This window comes from Osmerus mordax, chromosome 13, assembly GCF_038355195.1.
Source record: "Osmerus mordax isolate fOsmMor3 chromosome 13, fOsmMor3.pri, whole genome shotgun sequence".
NCBI classification, from domain to species: domain Eukaryota; kingdom Metazoa; phylum Chordata; class Actinopteri; order Osmeriformes; family Osmeridae; genus Osmerus; species Osmerus mordax.
The window spans coordinates 12,099,404-12,119,469 of record NC_090062.1 but is presented as its reverse complement, the minus strand read 5'-3'; the positions used below and the strand labels follow the sequence as shown (position 1 = coordinate 12,119,469).

Sequence of the window (20,066 nt, the reverse complement as noted above, 5' to 3'; positions counted from 1 at the left end):
GCCTGGCAGATGATAACATAGCCAGTCTTACAATAGTACCAGAATCACACTTTTTCACTCAATGTAGCATATATTGCGGTTAAACAAATATACGGTTTGAATACAAGTAGCGTTTATTATACCAGTTACTAACAATGGGATTCACAATGGTGAATAACGTTTTTGCATGGTGACCTGAAAATAATTGTACGTGAACAATGAAATTGCACAGGTAGAAAATAGTAGGGTGTGGGAGATTGTTGACGGTGTCAATCATGCATCATCAAGGAATTAAGTCTTTGATGTCAACTGTCCCGTGCTGTCCATTCAGGGAGTTACATTCTGATGGTTCTACTTTTTTGCCGGATGTCTGGAAATAAAATGTGGAATACATTCGAATAAGTGAGTTGCTCAATGCAATAGTATTCAATGGTGAGGGTAGTTAAGGCAACGTACGTTTGAGTTTGAAACCAAATCCGGACTGGCATCTGCAATTGTTCCCAAATAAACGATGTTACGATGCAATATTTGTTGATACCTGGATGAACAGAAATCATAGAATATATAAGGATTGATCATGCCGTGCCGAATTATGTTATAAATAGTGCTACATGAACAGGTTCCACAGAGTGGGTGCGTTTTTAGCTAGCAGCCTAGTTGTGACTTACTGTACACATTCCATAGCTCTTCCTTTTTGCATGTATTCTGTTATACACCGCACCAGCTGGTCATTTTCGTCCAATAACTGTACATTGTAAAAAATAAATAAACAATACCAAGGTTCAGTAAATTGCATTTTATTCTTGCTACTCCCACTGCTGGCAGGAAAGGTTTAGCTAACGTTAGCTAGTATCGAGTTCAGCTTCCGAGTTTTACTTACTCTTTGTATTGTTTCCTGGTTGATTTTCGCTTTCCCTCTTAGTCTTTTTGGTACGAAGACTACAGACATTTTGACAAAATAATAAATACTTGTGCTTAAAGACAACGCATACCGTAATTAATCTTCGCTAATGTTAGCTATTAGGCTACTAGCTAGCTCATGCTAGACACAGTGCAGTACCGTCTGAATGCGCATGGCAAAACAAGCTGCGCGCATGGAGACGGCAAAATAACTGGTATTTTATGTAGCTAGTTCTTATGACAAGCGTTCTCATCCGAAAGAGCAAAACATTGAAAATCAATAGACCTACTATATGCAACTCCTCCTACTTTACTTCTATTTTTCAGAAGCATCGCCACCTAGAGCATGTAGAATGAAAACAGGTCGAAACATGCCGCGTTCATGTCGTCCAAAATGAATGCAGGTCGTCTAACAGGCAGAGGGACTACGAGCCCTAAAAACAGGAGTTTTAGGCACTGTTGATCACTGTATTAAAATCACACTTTGTAACTAGGTAAACTACTTAAGACAATACACTTGAAACAATCCTCTTGATTAATGCGTTATGGTGCTCCAAAGCACTCATGTTTAGACGTCCTGGCATCACTGCTTCATTTTATTCTCTTTGTAAAAAATTGTACAAGTGCATTGGAATTGTTGCACCCGCTGCAGATTGTTTCCTACCAGTCAATTTTTAATCCTATATGGTTCTGAATCTTAATTTATACATATATACATCCTGACCAAATTAACAACAAAAAACACAGGAGCCATTTATATTGAACAACTGTTTATTTTAATAGTCTGTAAAAACCCAGTTTGCTGAGGGCAGCCCACTGAAAGTACACCATGCTGAGTTGTTAAGAAACAATATTTTGTTTACAAGTTCAGAGGTTGAGAGGGGTAACAAACATGAAAACAGCACTGCGTTATTGCAACAGCCCAAACTTAATACCTACTTTTCATGGATAAGACATGGTAATGATTAAGTGGCTGTCATGCAGTGTTCTGAGCTTTGAGAATCTGTACAATTTCCAGTCAAACAGCACATTTCTAACAGCATGATACGTTTAATATCTGCTCCCACATTAAGATCAATGAGATTCATCTTGTAGTGCTATCAAATAGTACATCTTACATGTGTCAACTGAAAAAGTTATTATTGGAGGAGACATGACTCCATCATTCTAGTAAGCCCCAAACATACTATTTTTCTTTGGGGGGGAACAGAAAATCCTGATCAAATACATTGTTCGCAATTCTGATCTCTTAATTCACTAAACTACTGCTAAGTCTGATTAACACCAGAAGAGCAATTAAATAGAAAATATGTCAAAATGCTGAACAATTGACTGCAATAGAACCACAAGGACAAGGCAGGGAATACATCTACCGCGTGACACAAACACCAACACTATCAATTAGAAATGCTGGCGTTTATAACTAGGGTAGAGACAAGTTCAGAGGTTTCCCAAATTATTCATAAGCTTAACTCTTGTCATGTTATGTATTCATTTAGCAGACACTTATCCAACACTTATCATTCAGATGGGGAATTGAACCCCTGACCTCTAGATCTGCAGTCAGATACCATTGAGCTACACCCACCCCTTGCACTCTGTGCTTTCTTACATGAAAAAGGCACTGGCCTGATTCCCCCAAGTCTTACAAACCAAAACCATTATTCCATAGAAGTCTAGGCCAAAGCCAGACAAAAACGGTGTTTCAAACACAAGTTCCCAAAACGCTTTGTTTGCACTGGTATAACTACTAAGAATAATCAAACCAATGATACAATTTTACCATCACTGGGGGGGGGGGGGAATTAAGTTAACAATTCTTAACAGGCTCTTCCTTTTTTAATGTATTGGTATGTCAAACGGACTGTTAAATTATACTTCCATGTCAAATACATATCTGTGGAAAAGATGACAGACAGGAAATCATGGTGACGCAGGGTACTCCAAAGCAAGCCATAATTGGTGTAGAGTAGTCACCACTGCCTAAAAGTTCTATGACACCTACATGACATAATACAGACCCTGCAGGCACTACATCTACGTTTAACAAAAAAAGAAAATTGTGAATTGTCAGCCCCATCACTGGATAAAAGTAACTGCAGTCATTGCTTAACCTCCATTAGCAATGGTAGAAATGTAATCGATGATATCGGCAATAGAAGAAAAGCAGTCTTCTCGATAACTAGATTACCAAATGCCCCGTCTAAAAACCAGAAATGAGTTAAAACCACTATTTGGGGTACAAAGAAAATTTTGCTAGAAATACATTCGATAATCAGTCCATTTAGGAAATGTTGGCAAACCATCCATATTAGTGAAAACCCATCTTATTCTTAAGTTTTATTCAGGATGTCCTTCCGTTTCTTTCCATGTATATAATGTCACATTACAAGTGTATCTGAATGAATAACTTTTTGAGGCAGAATCTCTAAAACAAAAGCCAAGTAAGCCCATGCAAGCCACAATCAACTTGATATACCCCAAAACACTGAAACAAGAATTTTCCTCCGACTAAAAAACTTGGCAAAAGTACAGCTGGATGTTTGAAATACTGGATAACTGGCTACCAAGATGTGTAGTAAGAGTATATTTAAAAACTGTAACCAAACAGGAAATGCAAAGGATTTTAGTGCTCCCAAGATACCTTACAGGATAAATCCCAAAAATAAAGCTATTTTTAAGTGATCGAAGTACTCATCACAGTATCAGCGGGATTCTGCATACATCTTTACACATAACAGAACAATTTCAAATACAATTTCAGTAAGAAAGGAACTCGAATAGATGCAAAAATACTGAATAATTCCACGGAAGTAAGGTATTTACATGTGTACTTGTCCCTCTGATTACTGTATGTCAAACAAAGCTTAACATTTTCTCCAAAAAAACATTCCTTTGATTTAAAAAAGGAACTGGGTAAAGAAGCTGCATTCACACCCGTTGAAGTCGGTCAACCCCAGTGCTGGTGACAAATTTACAGAGTACATCTTCATTCTTGTTGTCAGAAGTTGAGACAAAAACAAATAACTGGACCTTGAAGGGCTACAATTCTTTTTGGATCCGATCTTGCCTATGAAGTACTACGCAGCCACTTTGTTATCCTTCTGGAAGAAACCAAAACAAGTTTAGACGAAAGCACAACACCCCAATTGTAACATTCATATTACACAGTGCACTGTGTGATGGTGTAAAACAGATGAACCCGAATGATTTACCCTGTATTCAAAGTCAGAGAACTGCTGGCCACCTCTGCCCCCTCTAAAGCCACCTCTGAAGCCAGGAGGGGCTCCACGGGGGGGACCAAAGGAGCCCCGGCTCGCCGAACGCCCACGCCCACCACGGAAGCCCATACCCCCTCGGCCACGGAACCCTCCCCGGCCTCTGTTGTGCCTCAGTGGGATCCCAAATGTCTCAGAGTTCATCCTCCTCTCTTCTGCCCAAGTCTGCCGTCGCTCCCTATTACAAACAAGGATATTAAACACAAAATCCCACAGAGCCAATAGAGATTATAGGGACACAAACAATTACGTCAACAGTCCATGTTCAGACTTACCTATTGAAGCCAGCGGCTCTTTCAGCTGCTTTCCTATGAAAGCAAATTAAAAACAGTTACTACAAAACTAACAGCCATTAACAAAAATATGCTTTCCATCAAGTTAACAGGCTGCTGTGTTTGCAAAATCAAGTTGAGGGCATTGAGAAGAATTATATTCAAAAACATCCAGCAACATGAGCTAGACCACCTCTGCCACTTGTGCAACACGGGTGGTACCTCAATGACCACTAACTACAACAGGATGAAATCAAACCTTGTATCGTCACAAGAGATGTTGTCAAAGAAGGACTTGGACTTGTCATAGTAACAGCTGGATGCTGGTGCCTCTTCCTCCTCAACATTGCCTTCACTGTTTTGGGTTTCCACTCCAGAGTCCACCTTCTCCTCTCCGTTGAGAGCCTTATCTGCCTTTTCTGGTTTGTCATCTGTGTTTGCCGACATAACATCTAGCTTTAGAATAGTCTCTTACAAACTAGGTTAATACAAGTACTGTCAAAAATATAATGGCAATGTTCTGGCCATGGTTAAAATCCTATTGTTCTGGTAATATTAATAATCAGAAAGGCACGACGGTCCTGTCAAATGAGGACTTGGAGATTTAGTAGTAACAGTTGGATGCAGTCAGATGAAATACCAGCCCTCGTACCTTTCAGTTTGAGTTTGCTCTGGAACTCCTTGTCAATCTCCTCCTTGTTAAACTGAGCATTGGCACTCTCAAAGTCAAAGTCTTCCTCAAACTTCATGGGCCCGTCCCTGCGGACGGTGAAGCGTCCCCTGCCACGGTGACCTCCTCCACGCCCACGCCGGGGAGGCTGGGGGCCAGCTGGGGGTGGGCACAGGCAGAAGAGGATACTTAACGCCATAGTAAAGCAATGTTTGCGTAACATACTGGCAAAATAATCAGCTAGAATTCAAATGTGGACAAAAGACACTGATGCAAGACACCTATATGGTATATGACAATGAACAAGTCAACAAACAAGCCATTTACCCTGAAACCCACCACCTTGACGTCTATTGACTTCACGGTTATCGGCACCCCCTTGCTCAACATCTGGTCTGGACAGTTTTTGGACCTCAGGGCCTATAGATCAGAAAAAACAAAAGGTAAGAAGTAAAAGTGTATCTTTCTACATATAAACCATAGCTTATGTAGTAAAGTAAAATGTAGAATGTGTAGGACCAGGCTGGCCATCCTCATTCCTCACCCCGCCTCTGCTCCAGCAAGTCAGGGGGTCTCTGGCTTCCTGCAGTGGTAGAGGGCCTGGGTCCTGATGCTGCTGTTGGGATCCTTTGTCCCACTGGAACAGGTGGTGCTGAGACAACTGAAGGGGCAGTCTGCACAGCCTGCTCCAGGGTAGGGCTCTTCCTCAGAGGTTCACGCTGAGGGCTTGATCGCCCTGAGGGACCACAAAAAAAAACCTTGAGTGATGGTGAAAGCACCAACAGCAAGCAAAGGGGAAGGTCTTTAGGGAAGGAATGGCTCATCTACCTCCAACAACTGCTCCAAAAGGCTGGGGCACCAAAGGAGTGCAGCTGAACTGCTGGCTGTAGGGGGGAAGAGGTGCCCTGCTAAACGGAGCATATGACCCAGCTGGCTGGAATGATGCAGGAGGAGGATTGGTAGATCCGAGAGAGGACTGGGGAGAAAAATAAGTAGACAACATGCAGTGATAATTTAACTGACCACCACATTAATTATGCATTCAATTTAATTTGATTACAAACCTGATGTTTACATTCAAGTTCAATCATTCACAGCAGGAATAGTATTGTTTAAAGCATGTCTTACTTGAACAATGGCAGGGTCCTGTGGCAAAGAATTTGTGGCTTTGGGGGGCTCACAAACAGTAAGGTCCTTGATATCACTCCCCCTGAAGATGATGTACTCGAAGACTTCATCTCTTGGAGGAATGGGCCTGTCAGTGGGGCGGTCTTCAGTGCCAAAAGAACGGACTGTACAGGGAAATTGCAAAATTAATAATTACACACAATGAGTTTTAGATGTGGCAGTAACGTCATGTACTAAAATGAAAGGCCGCTACAATGCAGGACGTAAACAAAGCACAATACTACGAAGTGCGTGCGCATCACGCTAAAGCGCTACTTAGCTGGCTAGCCAGTCATAGTTCTAAGTGGCCAATGCCACGTAATTAAAAGTGATTAAGTCAGTTATGTTACAAGTAGCCTCGTACATCCAGTTACTGCCAAAATGGTTAAACAAACATTTGTATGCTAGCAAGCAAGTCGGTAAGCTAATGCTTGAAGTGCACGCGCGTCCAATTGTCGTGACAGCTAGGCTAGTTAGCAAGCTAGCTGACGTTAGCAAGTCAAGCTACAACATTAATACCAAGACAAAATGCGAACTGTGAATGTATTCGTACATCGGGTTAAACTAAAATCGCCAGTTATAGCTAAATACTGACTTTGACTATATCCTTGTTGGCCATGCACCTACCTTTAGCAAGCGCTACAGTCGAATTTTCTGTATCAATAGTATACAAAATTCCTTCATAGCGAATCTCGGCCTTCGAGACGAGGCTAATTTTACTGCCTATGTAGGGAGTCCCTCCACTCATTTTGCCCGCTGCTTAGTTTGTATGTTGACTATACAGGATAAAGTTTCTTGGCGTAAAATATCAGAAAGATGCTCTCTTTGTCTCCGTCAATCTATTTTTGCCAGTTCTTTCTTTCCACCAAGCTGCCCTACCACGACATGGCCGTTTTCATGTTTCTTGCACACGCACGCTGCAAAGAATGGTGGGTAATAGGTCTGTGTATGTTTAAGAGACATTCGTTTCCTTCACCCGGGCGCCCGTTGTTGCACCAGTGACAAGCTGTTATTCCATGACAAAAGCTACGCCCCGGTCAGACATGTGATGTGTATTCCTTTTTTTTTATTAAAACGAGTAACACTATAAGGTATCGCGATCTTGCATGGGATGTTGTTTCAACGGAATCGTCACTGACCACAGAACTGGGATAGGATTCGTTTCTCATCCAAATACCACTCGACCAAGGAATTACATTTTTGTACCGTTATTGCTTTTTTCGTAACTGCTACACATATACATCTCAATCTACAGTAGCATTCAACGAAAAACAGAACATTTAGAATAGAGTAAATCTTTTCAAAATATATATCAAAATACAAAATATATATAAAAAATAGGGTTATTCGTTTTTTTTTTTTTTCTCTCTCCCCCCCCCCTCATCTATGAACTAGACATTCTCTGATTCTCCATGATTAGAGATTTGATATTTATTCCCACAATGCCTAGTAACACGCATGCGTTTTGACCCACACGAAAAAAAAAATCGATGGCGATTGAGATGGGAGCTTTGAATCTACAAACGAAATTGAATCTTTCAGTTCAAATCTTCTAATCAGATTTGCTATGGATTTTTGGAGATACAGACAACTACTTAATGCTGGTGCTAAATGTCTGCTAATGTAATTGTGTGCCAAATTTGAAATGTAAACAGTAATTACGCCCTGCATATTGTATCTCCGTATTTTATCAGACAATGGTGATTCAAACTCTTGGATCTTTAATAAAAAACAATTCAGTAGTCGGTTCATTGAGAAGATTCGAATCGTTCAAACTGTACATCACTAGACAGAGCTCTGTGATGAAACATGGCGGGCGCCTCCGACCCCCTGGAAGATATGCTCTTTTCAGAGGTGGACGAAAAAGCTGTGAGCGATCTGGTGGGTTCTCTAGAGTCACAGCTTGTTGGCCAAAGCAACCCAGCAGGTTCCCATTCGGATAAAAGAGGCGTTGGGTCTACAGGCAATGCAAACCACCACTTAGGAAAAACGCCACCTGCCCAAGTGGGCACTACACTAGAACAGCAACAACAACAAGGACAACATAAATCTGATATGCACCAGGAGACGAACTCTAAAGAAATCGGCGCCGAAAAAACAATTACATCTTCATCACCAAGTTCCGTTCCGTCCTTTGGTGAGGCTTCCAGCACCTCAGGCACCGGTGTAGACGCTAGCTCGAGCGGTTTGCAATCACATGGAACATCCATCACAACACAGCCTGCATCTGGTGTGGCAACTTTGCCATCACCGCTAGTCAGCATCAGCACCGCCAGTTCTAGGAGATCTACTTTGGACTCCGATGAGACGTCAACAGACACCGATTCACCAAGAAAACGCATAACTGCCTCACTAAGGAGTGCTTCTGCTCGAATACAGACTTTGAACGGTAACGCAGTAACGTCAAAGAGGAATAGCAATACAGCTAGAACGGAAAGTGTTAGCGCAGTGGCTAGCGGGGCAACTGGCGATAACTCATGTCGGACCGTTACAGCTTGTGTAAATACAACGACTTTCACTGTATCTCACTCCAGCATCACAGCAGGTCAAACAGCGATTGCTTTAGATAGAGGGACTCCTACTATTGCATTGCATAGACTCCCTAGTCACATTGTAGCTAGCATAGCACAGAATGGAAATGGAACGACCGTATCGGCCTTGGTCGAGCAAGGCGCACGGATAGGACCTATCGGCTCTGCAGCAACTTTCCAAGCGAATTACAATAAAGAGGGAACAGACACAGGTGCTTCGAAACAGGATTCTCTTGCGCAGTCCAAAACTGTTGTGTCCAGTCAGTCTGGTGCTGTTAATTCTGTAATAAATGCTGTATCCACTCCGTCTCCTGTCTTCAACCCATCCACAAGCCAGACTACTGTTGCTACTCCTGTAACACTTACGGGGATGTCAAAAACTTCAACAAGTGTGGCAGGGCAAATTATCACGACATCCGCAGGAATGGTTAGGCCCACAACACCCTCAGCGGCACCTGCAGTGGCAACCCCGACACAGCCCCAGCTTCGACCTGGACTCTCTGCGCCTCAAAGGATTGTAGCTCCCCAGCTGATTGTCAGGCCTCCTCAGCAGCAGACGACCATTCAGCTGCCCCCTGGGTTTACCATCCCACAGGGTAAGGCTTTCGGGAGACTTCACGACTCGCTCAAATGGGTGACAAGAAATGTGTTCAAACTAGTTTACTATGTTTATTTCATGTTAAAAAAAAAAAGTTCTGAAGGGGGCTTATGACAGTATGATTGAAGTTATAGAATACGTATGAGCATGCACGATTTTTGTTCAAAGAAAATCCAGGGGAAAGTCACCTGATCCCACTTGTCAACTGTCTACTTTAGACCATTATCACAAACAGTTTATTAGTAATTCAAGCACAAGAGAAGGTTATGAGAGCAATAATACACAAATACCCCCTTGAAAACACAATCCTCTCTCTTTCTGTATTCTTGTCTCGAACCTGTTGCCAAGAGTTGCAGAAGGCACATGAAAGAGCCACCACAGTTCCTTACACAACACTGCTGGCTTTGGGGAAGGAGAATACCCCTGCTACATTACCTTTGTACAGAAATGTGTCATGCTGCCTCATGAACTATCACTCTGTTAAAGCTCCTCTGCAATAAAAAAAAACATCAGTTGACCAGAGTCTATGGTTTGACTTGAGCTTACTCAGAGATAACAGTAATGGTCATAACAGTCAAACAATGTTTTGCATCACTTTGCAAGCTAATCTCTTGAATATGAAATAACATTCACCCCAGTGTTGTCAAATGGTTGGGGAGCTATATCCCGATACATATAAATGTATTATTGATGATGTTGCCTGGTCAGTCTTACAAATTATCTAGGCTGTTCATATCAAGATGGCATATAGATATCTTTCAGTGGGCTTACTGTGATTCTAAGGAAAATTATTTAATGAGCTTATTATTTTACTAAGCGGTCAGTTACTCCAGTGGTGTAGTTGTGATATGTTGATACAGTGTATTATAGTACCAACATGACTTTCTGACTATTTCTCATATGTTTTGACACACACATTTTTTTCTGCGTGAATGAGTAATGAATAAAATGCCAGGCAAACCAGTTGTTCTATGGTGTTCAGCAGATAATGTTGTGGTTCTGTGTGTTCTACGTGTCTCCTCCATTGTGCAGGAATGGTGTTGGTGCGCACTGAGATGGGCCAGCTGGTCATGGTTCCCCAGCAGGCCCTAGCCCAGGCCCAGGCACAGGCCCAGGCCCAAAACAACATCTCCCCACGACCTGCCACCCCCACGGCGGGAACTACCTTCAGAGTGACCACCCCACAGGTAAGATCCACCTCCACCATTAACACCAGCACTACCACCTGTAACATCCCTCGCTCCACAGGAAGAGGAAAATGGAAACACACAAAAGATTAAACAATTTAATTTGTTAAGGAGATCAATTGATGTTGAATATTTTTGGGTCATTTATTGACCATTTTCTTTCAGAAATTCAAGCACTTAATAGTCAAACAAATAAAAAGCAAGGTGGAAGGATTGTGGTATATGATGATAAGAGGTATGTGGTGGATCAGGTTTATATTATAAGTTACTTTTTACTTTTTTAGTAGGTGAATAGGAATATAATGCTGTTAGTGTTAATAAGACTGGTATTTGAATGGCAACTTGAGCTAAAATTGGTGTTGTCTGCCCCCTAGCTGTCTTTTTTCATAACTTCACATATCCTGGGAAGAGAAAGAAGAGTATATACTAGGATTTATTCTGCAGATGTCAGTGTAGTTCATTGTGTTCAACTATATCGATCACTTGTCAACAAAATACCATGCTTTTGAGGTTTTTAAAGACTTCGACTGGACTGTGGGTACAGTGTGGACATCTAGTCGACTGGACTGGTCTTGCTGAGTAATCTTATGATGCTTGTATTATACATACAGAGGTTTGTATTATATACCAATTTATAAAAAAATAATAAAAAGGGCTAATCACACAGGAATTGATTTATGCTTGTAACTCAATTGTATTGAATACATCTTTCTAAATATTTAATCTTTATATCCAAAAATATTTGATATCCCGCTCCTCTAAATTACTCTACTGGGTCTTTTTTTAAATGTAATGAGGTGTTGAATATTTAATAGGTTTTTGCGGATAATCTCCTGAAAAAGTCAATCATTAGTAATTGTTAGCTAATAAACAAAGGAAACCCAGAATTGTTCTGTTTATGATCATGGTGTGGCCAGAGCCATAGAAAAAGATTATATTATATTTACTTTTTATATGGCTCTGTGTGTGGCTAGGCAGCTCCATTGGATGAATCATCTATCATGTTTCTTACAGGTTAGGATCCTCCAAAACCAATTAAATTAAATGAAATACAGTCGACTCTATTGTGTAATGAGCTCTTTAATGCTTTTCCAGGACCTTGGCTCAATTAATATGTAGCTTATTGTTTTATTTTAGCTTACTGTTTGTCATCTGAAGGTCAATTACCATTTTTAAAGGGTTAGGGTTAGGGTTAGTCACTGTCAAATACTTGTATGGACTTAACCCATACGTTAGATTAAGTTCCGACGCTTTGACAAATCAGATCCAATTACTTTCAAATATGTTCATGTAATGGATCTCTGTGAGTAACCCAAGTCTGTACCACTATCTTTAACAACTACTAGTCACTAGCATGGAAAAAGTACCTGTGTAGTCAATTACAAGGAAATATCAGTAGGTGGCACCATTTCCTTCACAATGTTCAGAATACAACCCACAATTGATTTGCTGAAGGTTATCCATTAAAACAGGGCAATTTGCAAACAAGTATTTGCCACCTATATGCTGTTATTTAATTTTCCCATGGTATCCATGAACAGAGGCATGGTTGAGTCTCCATCTAATATCTAGCTGACCTAAGATACATGAAATGTTTTTTGCTATAATTAGAATCAAATCTAACCCTGTGATCACTGTGTCTTTGTGCTACCCTTTAGCCAGAGAGGAACAGTGGTACAGTGAGAGTTGTGAAGAATCCGACTCTGACACTTATCAGATCACTGAGCCGCTCCATTGCCATCAACACAGGAAAAGCGGAGCCGGGATATGAAAGCAAACTGGGGTGTATTCCCAGTGCTGCTCGGTGCCGGGCTGTCACTCTCCTGTGACCGCGAGGGAGAACGGAAGGCTTCCCAAGCTTCCTTCCATGAGCGTTAAATCATTCATCATCCAACTGCCTGATTGTTTTAAAAAGCTAACAGTGCTTTAGCTTTCCTGCTTGAGCGACAGGGAAGGCTGGTGAGGGTGTTGCTGGCGGTGCAAAGCACCCTCAGGCTCCCCCCCCCCCTGTCTCTTCCCTCCCCTACCTACCCTCCTGGGCCCCTCAGTGCACATTCTTTGAGCCCACAAAACTTTTGGCAAAGGAGAGACATCAAGAAGGGGCCCTCTTAATCCCTCCTCCTCCCCTGGTTGGGGCTCTGTGTGTGTGTGTGTGTGTGTGTGTGGGTGTGTCTGTATCTGTGTGAATGTGAGGCTGAGAGCCAGCACCCTGGACCAATGTCCAGGCAGGCAGAATGGGCAATGTGCCCTCTGAGCCGAGGGGCACCAGCATGGTGCCATGTTAGTTACCATACCCAGCCCTCTCCCTCACACCAAACCCCTTCCTTTACCATGGATAATTGCTGTAAGGAGAGACTTTAGATGGTAGCACATGATAATATTAGGTAAACACTCACTGATCAGCTTCACTCTATAAGCTAACTACAGTAGTCTACCATCCTTTGATCACTATTGGCCCACCTTGTGAGCAAACACCGTAGGTCCCTCTGTTAGGCAGCTTTCGGTTATCTTACCTGACCAGTAAAAAAGTATTCTTCTTGAAATAGTGTATGAAAAGATTAAATTTGTAGTCTTTTAGTGTCCTAGTGGGTGGCCTGTTCAACAGAGAGTTTTGGGGAAGGTCAGGGGTCAGTCCAAGGTGTGAATCCTAGCATGTGTATGTACTGGACCATTCCAAAATCATTTAAAAACTTTTCTCAGTCAGGTGATGCTATTATTGGGAAGAGCTGCTCTGCCCCCCTGCCCCCCCCCCCCCCCCCCCCCACACACACACACACACTTCATCTCTGTTAAGCGATGTCCACTGAAGTCAGGACACCCGATGTGACAGGAACACCATGCCGCCTCCCTCCTGTTCTCTGTGGCCTTGCTGGAAGGGAGACGTCACGTCCTGTTTATCTCTCTGTCTGCTCCTTGCTTTTCCAGAAGGGCCCCGTGGCGCCAGCCGTGGCGGTGACGGCTCCTCAGCAGGCCCCTGCAGTCCTGCCCCCCCAGGCCCAGGCCGCCTCGCAGCCAGCCCTGCCCCCGCAGACCACCAATGCTCCGACGGGCCCCGGAGCCGCTGCCGTCTCCCAGGTCTGTGCTCCGTGGTTGAGGTGGGGCTTGGGCTACGCCATGTCCCCCCCTCCCTGTGGCTTCCCCTGGCCCCAGCGCTGTCACAGCTGCCAGCAGGCTGGCTGTGTCACCACCCTCCCCGGCCTCACACAGCTGGGCACGGGACAAAGACTCAGACACACACATGAGCAGACACAAAACACCACCATCCACAGCTTCACACAGCTGGGTACATGCAAACCTCTCACACACAGTAATATGCTAGCAGGCAAACAAACAGGCATATACACACACAAATGTGAACATGCTCACACACACGCACACAATTCCTATCTCTCTTTTTCCCTCTCACCTTTTCCTTCTTTCACTTTCTGTCCCTCTCTTCCACTCTATCATTCTCTCCTTCATAAGAACTACTGCTCATCTCCAGGCTAGAGTACACTGACTGATACCATTGGCTCGCACTGAGGACAGGTGCCATATCTTATTTGGCAGCCAAGATGATTTCACAGCGCATGAAGTATGCAAGTGCAGGCCTCAGAGTTGTATTTCATGCCATTTTCACCAGTGGTTTGATGATTTTATATCTGATGTAAAGTAGTTAGTATACAGAAGATATGCAGTAAATAAAATGGGATTGGATACAGTGGATTTATAGTTATATGTTTTGAATGTGAAGTAAAAGGTTTGTCTACCTTTCTAGGAGATGCAGGAAAACGTGAAGAAATGTAAGAACTTCCTGGCCACGCTCATCAAACTGGCGTCTCACAACTCTCCTTCTCCTGACACTTCACGTAATGTGAAGGCCCTCGTGCAGGACCTACTGGTGAGCCTCAGTCTCCCATAATATCACAGTCTCACAAACTGGAATACAGGGAAAACTCATTTTTGTGTCTTTAGAGAGTATTAAAGTAGTATGAGAGTCATTGTAAATCATTTTTTTATGTCATGTATTCATTTCCCCTCTAGATGTCAGCACAAAACTCTAAGCAGGTCCTCTTGACATGGTGTTAATAATTAATAGAATCCAGTGGGATATTAATTTTTTATACCAGTGTCAAAAATGCCTGTGAGGAGGTGATTTCCTCTCCCTGTTCCCACAGCCTGCTCCAGTTAACCTCGGTGACCTTGACTGGACTGTGTTTATTCATCCTCTGTCATCCCCTCATACATCATCAGGATGCTAAGATCGAACCAGAGGAGTTCACCAACCGGCTACAGCTGGAGCTCAAGTCGTCCCCCCAGCCTTACCTGGTGCCCTTCCTGAAGGTGGGTACAGCACGGAAACCGACACCCCTGATAGGCATACCGACAGACAGACAGACATACAGGAAGACAGATAGAGAGACAGACAGACAGATATACAGGAAGACATATAGAGAGACAGACAGATATACAGACAGACAAAGGCAGGCACCTTGTGACGTACAGGACGCCTCACTCCAGCCTGAGTGTGACAGTGCTCTGCCCCCCCCCCCCCCCCCCTTCCAGCACCCCGTGCCCGTAGCCGGCAGGCCCCCCCCACACCAGTTTGGTGAGCGTCACATCATGCCACCCAGCTTGCCAGTCAGCCACAAACACAGTGATGTTGTCATGCAATGTTAGGTCACACTTGTCATAACAAACCCCTGCCTGGAATAGTTTGGACGCAGACAGACCTGCATCAATATTGCAGGCCTGACTGCCACTAAGCTTAGAGTACATGTTACTAAGAATATCATATTATTAAATGATTCATTATGACATTCATATATGTCAGTTACAACTCATAGTTTAAGCTTTCATCATTCTTTTTAGCTTTTGGCATTATCTGAGTGAACATACATTTTTTGGTAGATGGCATACAAACACAACAGTTTGAAAATAAAATTGTTATAATCCTCATGAATGCCGTATTGTATATCTAGGAGAAAACATGTTGCCTGTGCATAAAAAAAACCTTCCTGTGTTCCTCTGCTGTGTGGTCAACAGAAGAGTCTCCCAGCCCTGCGGTTGTCTCTGCTCAGCAGTCAGCATTCCCTGACCCAGCCTCCCCAGCAGCAGAAACCCCCGCCCGCAGCCTCCATGCCTGCCATCGTTGCTGGGCCAGCTGTCCGTGTGCGCCAGCCCAACAGCATAGCCGCTACCGGGGCCGGGGCGCTACCCGTCGGACACACAGCTGCCCTGGTGGGTAGCTGTAGCCTGGCACAGCGGGCATCACGTCGGCAGTGTTAGATTCCGTGTTTGTGTGGCCAGGATTTATGCATTAGAGATAGCCTCTGTGTTAGCATGGCCAGGAGTCATGTTAGCTGTGAGCCAGGCTCCTGGAGCAAGCATGACACCCCCTCATATGAGTCACAGGACAAGTGGGTTGAGCTGAGGGAAAATACTGTTGTTTTTAAACCGCAAAGGCTGTTTTCATCCTTTTTCACTCAGCTACAGTGAACAGGATATCAAGGTTTTACTGACAGCCTGTTTAATTTCGTAGCATCGATACAGTTATGAGAACTACAATGAACATTTAGTTATGAGAAATATAATATTGTTTATTTATTATTACACGTATATTAACACATTTATTATTCAGTTTTAGGACATCATTTAAAATAATTTGTCCAGTCAGTAGTTTGTCCAGTCAGGTAAACAGCCAACTGTTTAGGGTTAGGTAGGTAAGGTAGATAGATGAGTGGGTGTTTCTTTTGTCCCACTGTAATGGTGTCCATGTGTGGGATCCCTGTGTGTTGTGCTCTCTCTTAGTCTCCCTCTGACTGTGTCAATTCTCTGTCTTTCTGTCTCTACTTCTCCCTCCGGTCGCCGGGGACACACTGGCAGGTGTAGTCAGGGTGCAGCTCTGTGAGATGCTGCTGCCAGTAGTGGGTGAAGAGAGCGAACTAGGTCAACTCTGGGTCAATGAGGCTGCACTGAGGCATCAAAGCTCAGCACATCCCTGCCCGCCCTTCCATTACTCTTTCTCTGTCTCTCTCGCTCCGTCTCTTTCTCCCACCCACACTCTCTGTGTTCCTAAGACTTACCACCCTCCACCCCTCTCTGACCTATCCACCCTCTCTGATACAGCACCGTCTGGATCGATGCTGTGTCATCTCTGCCATAGGTCACACATTAAAACATTTGTAAACTGTAGCCTCTGGTACAGCAACAGTCCGAGGCTGAACCCGGATGCCAAACTGTAGTACAGGAAGCTCTGTCTTCTTCACGGCAGACTCCCAAACAAGCCAAACTGTCTCAGCTTTCACAACTTTACCTGTGCTTTTCTCCAACTGTGTCGCAGCTTGGCCAGAGGTGCAACTCTTGCTGAATATATTTTTTGCTCTTCTCCAAAGCCCCTGGAGTGTCTCTGTGTGGGAAATGGCCGTGTATCTCTTTCAGGGCCTTGAACAGTAATATAGCATGTGTCAGGGAATGGGAAACAAGGCTAAAAAATATGCAGTGGAAAGCAAACTGGTGGGAATGGATGGCTGGGCCTGAGGCTCTGCTATAGGCTGCACGCTAGGAAGGAAGTGTCTCTATTAGTGCACAGCCCCCACCCCATGTGCACACGCACACACACATACACACACTCACATTTTCTCTCTGGCGCTACTTTTTTTTATGTTGTTCTCTTCCCACTGTCTTTGTCTCATGGCCAGATGCACATGCATAGAATAACCTACTCACACACATAGCGTACAACACTAAAGTCATTAAAGGCACTGTTCTGTGTATACTTGTATGCCAGTTCACGTAACAGTAAACTCACATTAACTTGTACTTAAAAACGAATCAGAAGCTGTCCATATCATAGATGAATATATTTAATCTTTTACCTTGGCTCATTTATTATTATTTCTCTCTCTCATTTTCTTCAGGGTGTCAAGCGAGCGGGCACTGCTGGCAGCCAAGTCCAGATGCCCTTGGTGATCACACAGACACGAGGTGGGCTGTGACGGCGTTCAGATGAGCTAAGAAGGCGTCGCTGTCTATCTATTCAGTCATCCATCATGTACACCTCAGACGAGCACGTCAGGGAATGCCCCTGTCATCCAATGTGTGTGTGTGAAAGGTGTGAGCATATAGGAGATAACAAGTGGTTTCTGTCCTGCTCCGGTCACTTAGCACACTCTCTCGAACACTACCTCCTCATGCTGACCCATACCACCTGGACACTGGACACCTGGACCAAAACACTACTGTTTTGGTCTTTGTAGAATTGGTTTACAGTCAAGTGGGTGTTTTTTTGGTTTTGTGTGTGTGTGTGTGTGTGCGCGCGTGCTTGTGTGATCAGAGGTGCATACAAATTCGATCTGCCCCTCTCCCATATTGCCCACAGTCAAAGATCTGTAGGTTGTTGTATGCCCATAAATTGGAACGCGGGGAAAAGTTCTAAAAATACTTTTTGCCTCTTGGCTAGGAACATGCCTGTTAAAATCAAGTTTAAATTCACTCTGGCAGTCCTTGTGCCTCTCCGGAAACGTGTCTCAGAGCAGGATGCGGCGTGGCCATGTAAGGAAGCGTGAGTCGGTGAGGCGCAGTGATATTGACAGAATGATGTTTCCCTATCCAAACCTGAGGAGAGTCTTAGCATTAGCTTCGCCTCCATCTCCCTCTCCCTTGTGAGATAGGCTTGGTTAAAGGTAGTCCCACAGACAAGAGGGTAGTTGATGTTGATCCAAAGGGACAGATGATGATAATATTACCTCTTGTTGTTGTCTTTACCCCCCCCCCCCCCCTCCTCCTTCTTTCCCAGGCTTGATGGGGAAGGGAGCCACGATACAGGCGGGCAGGAGTCCCGGGGGCTTTGCCGTTCAGGTGTCGGGGAATCAGAAAAACAAGCTCAACGATCCTGGAGGCGGTACTTTCAGGTACAGGACCGACCACGCACTGGGAGAGAACGAGAGAGCGAGAGAGAGAGAGAGAGAGAGAGAGAGAGAGAGAGAGAGAGAGAGAGAGAGAGAGAGAGAGAGAGAGAACAAGGAGTGAGACTGTTCTGGACAGCCAGCACATGAGGGCAGCATTTCACTAATATGATCTAGATGACTACAGGCTACACTCTCAGCTAAGGCCAGGAGTTTCTCCTTCTCTGGCTGGTTGGCACTCTGCCTGGCTGTTTTGCTGGCTGACTGGCTGTGTGGCAGGCTGATTGACTGGCTCGCTCGATGGCTGTCTGGCTAGCAGGTGCTCCCCCCCCCCCCCCCCTACACGCACAAACACACACACAAACACACTCTCTCAGTCAGTAGACCATTCAGGGTCATTAACTTACACACTATTCTGTAAGATGTAAACCACAATAAACCTGAATTGTGAACGGGCCTTTTGTTGTATCAATAGCTGTTCATACATTAAAGGCTCAGATGGACAGTTAATGAACCAGTAAAGGTTTAGACCACACCACGGCTCCCTCTACTGCCCCAGGTAGCTTGCTGCATCTTGGCCAGTGCTGCTGTTTGTAGACAACAACATTAGCAGTGCAGCTGCAGTATGTGTATGTCTGGCTGTGTGACAAGCATTCATGTGTGTCTGTGTTGTTGTGTGTGGATTACTGTCTGTCCATATGGTATGTAAATGTGGACAGGCCTGTGCGTGTATTTGTGGGTTCCTTTTGCGAGTTTAGGTCTGTTTCCCTGCGTGCAAGTGTGCAGTCCTATGTCTGTGTGCTGTCTGCGTGTGCGTGTGTCAGGGATGGGGGTGGGAGAAGATGGCCCCTGTGTGACCAGGCCAGCGGGCTGAGTGGAGTCTAGGTCACATGGGCCAATGGGCTATGGGCCGGACTCCTGGGGGGAAAGTAGAGGCCTCGGGCCCTGATTGATAAACCAATAAATCTTTAGTGGCCTTGGTAATTAAGCTGTCAGGCCTGCTTGTTACTGACGACCTTTTCCCTCTGGTGCTTTTGTGTGTGTGTTTGTATGTGTGTGTGTGTGTGTGTGTTTGTGTGTCTGCCCCAATTTACCAAAAACACACCTTTATTGCATGTTTTCTAGTCGAATCAAATAGGGTTGAACCAGCCTATATTAAACCTTCTGGTGAACACGGGGGGAGGGGGGGGGGGGGGGGGGGGGGGGGAAACACTCAGGCCCTCCTCTCCCTAGTTGGAGAGTGGACTTGTGATGTTTTGTGTTTACTCCCCTGGTTCTCACCCGAGGGCTCCTGTACATGTTGGAACGGAGCCCTGTGGTGCAGAGAAGGGTGGGGATGTGGTGATGGTAGTCAAGCCCCCCCTCCCCTCCCACTCGCCCCCTCCCCCCCGCCCCCTCCCCCAAAGCACCTCTGAGCCCCTCCAGCAGCTCTCAGCGTGGGAGCACAATGGACCAGCTATTGGCTGACAGGCCTCCCTCCCTACTCTGAAAATACTGATGCTACTGACTCTTTTTATTTGATCATATGTACCTTAGTTACAAGTCAATTGCAATTGCAATTGTAATTGAATAGTTATCCCCTTGAATTGAATTGCAAT

General features: G+C 44.4%; 3 protein-coding genes across 4 annotated transcripts in view; 1 reads left to right on the top strand and 2 right to left on the bottom strand.

Annotated features, from left to right (window-relative positions):
• Positions 1 to 95: 95 nt before the first annotated feature.
• Positions 96 to 1,285, bottom strand: ss18l2 (ss18, like 2). The gene is made up of 4 exons (XM_067249527.1): positions 860 to 1,285; positions 648 to 724; positions 436 to 517; positions 96 to 349 (listed from the first exon to the last, which is right to left on the bottom strand). Exons 1-4 carry the CDS (start codon positions 926 to 928, stop codon positions 263 to 265), a joined length of 315 nt encoding a protein of 104 aa, XP_067105628.1. The 5' UTR covers positions 929 to 1,285; the 3' UTR covers positions 96 to 262.
• A 357-nt stretch (positions 1,286 to 1,642) lies between these two features.
• On the bottom strand, positions 1,643 to 7,165 carry lsm14ab (LSM14A mRNA processing body assembly factor b). 2 transcript variants are annotated; one of them, XM_067249525.1, is made up of 10 exons: positions 6,894 to 7,165; positions 6,228 to 6,391; positions 5,928 to 6,075; positions 5,644 to 5,835; positions 5,427 to 5,519; positions 5,082 to 5,258; positions 4,689 to 4,860; positions 4,433 to 4,465; positions 4,095 to 4,335; positions 1,643 to 3,983 (listed from the first exon to the last, which is right to left on the bottom strand). In XM_067249525.1, the coding sequence occupies exons 1-10, from the start codon at positions 7,012 to 7,014 to the stop codon at positions 3,960 to 3,962; spliced, it is 1,365 nt and encodes a 454-aa protein (XP_067105626.1). In that variant the 5' UTR covers positions 7,015 to 7,165; the 3' UTR covers positions 1,643 to 3,959. The 2 variants fall into 2 exon arrangements, with proteins under 2 accessions (XP_067105626.1, XP_067105627.1); XM_067249526.1 differs by having other exon boundaries at positions 5,439 to 5,519.
• Positions 7,166 to 8,075: 910 nt separating this feature from the next.
• The window catches only part of LOC136955790 (transcription initiation factor TFIID subunit 4-like), a 49,552-nt gene continuing 37,561 nt past the window's right edge, over positions 8,076 to 20,066 (top strand). The window contains exons 1-8 of the mRNA XM_067249524.1: positions 8,076 to 9,393; positions 10,428 to 10,582; positions 13,508 to 13,657; positions 14,340 to 14,462; positions 14,816 to 14,905; positions 15,608 to 15,802; positions 17,482 to 17,548; positions 18,360 to 18,474. Of these exons, the coding sequence (XP_067105625.1) occupies positions 8,076 to 9,393; positions 10,428 to 10,582; positions 13,508 to 13,657; positions 14,340 to 14,462; positions 14,816 to 14,905; positions 15,608 to 15,802; positions 17,482 to 17,548; positions 18,360 to 18,474 (2,213 nt within the window). The remainder of the gene's footprint in view (positions 9,394 to 10,427; positions 10,583 to 13,507; positions 13,658 to 14,339; positions 14,463 to 14,815; positions 14,906 to 15,607; positions 15,803 to 17,481; positions 17,549 to 18,359; positions 18,475 to 20,066) is intronic.

Bases quoted from the DNA above. Each gene is read 5' to 3' on its own strand.
- ss18l2 (XM_067249527.1), bottom strand. From the start codon at position 928: ATGTCTGTAGTCTTCGTACCAAAAAGACTAAGAGGGAAAGCGAAAATC. The intron at 725-859 runs GTAAGTAAAACT...TACAATGTACAG, and splicing joins ACCAGGAAACAATACAAAGA to TTATTGGACGAAAATGACCA. The intron at 518-647 runs GTAAGTCACAAC...CTGTTCATCCAG, and splicing joins AGAGCTATGGAATGTGTACA to GTATCAACAAATATTGCATC.
- lsm14ab (XM_067249525.1), bottom strand. From the start codon at position 7,014: ATGAGTGGAGGGACTCCCTACATAGGCAGTAAAATTAGCCTCGTCTCG. The intron at 6,392-6,893 runs GTAGGTGCATGG...TTCCCTGTACAG, and splicing joins GACTGTAGCGCTTGCTAAAG to TCCGTTCTTTTGGCACTGAA. The intron at 5,259-5,426 runs GTAAATGGCTTG...GCCCACCCCCAG, and splicing joins TCAAGGTGGTGGGTTTCAGG to CTGGCCCCCAGCCTCCCCGG.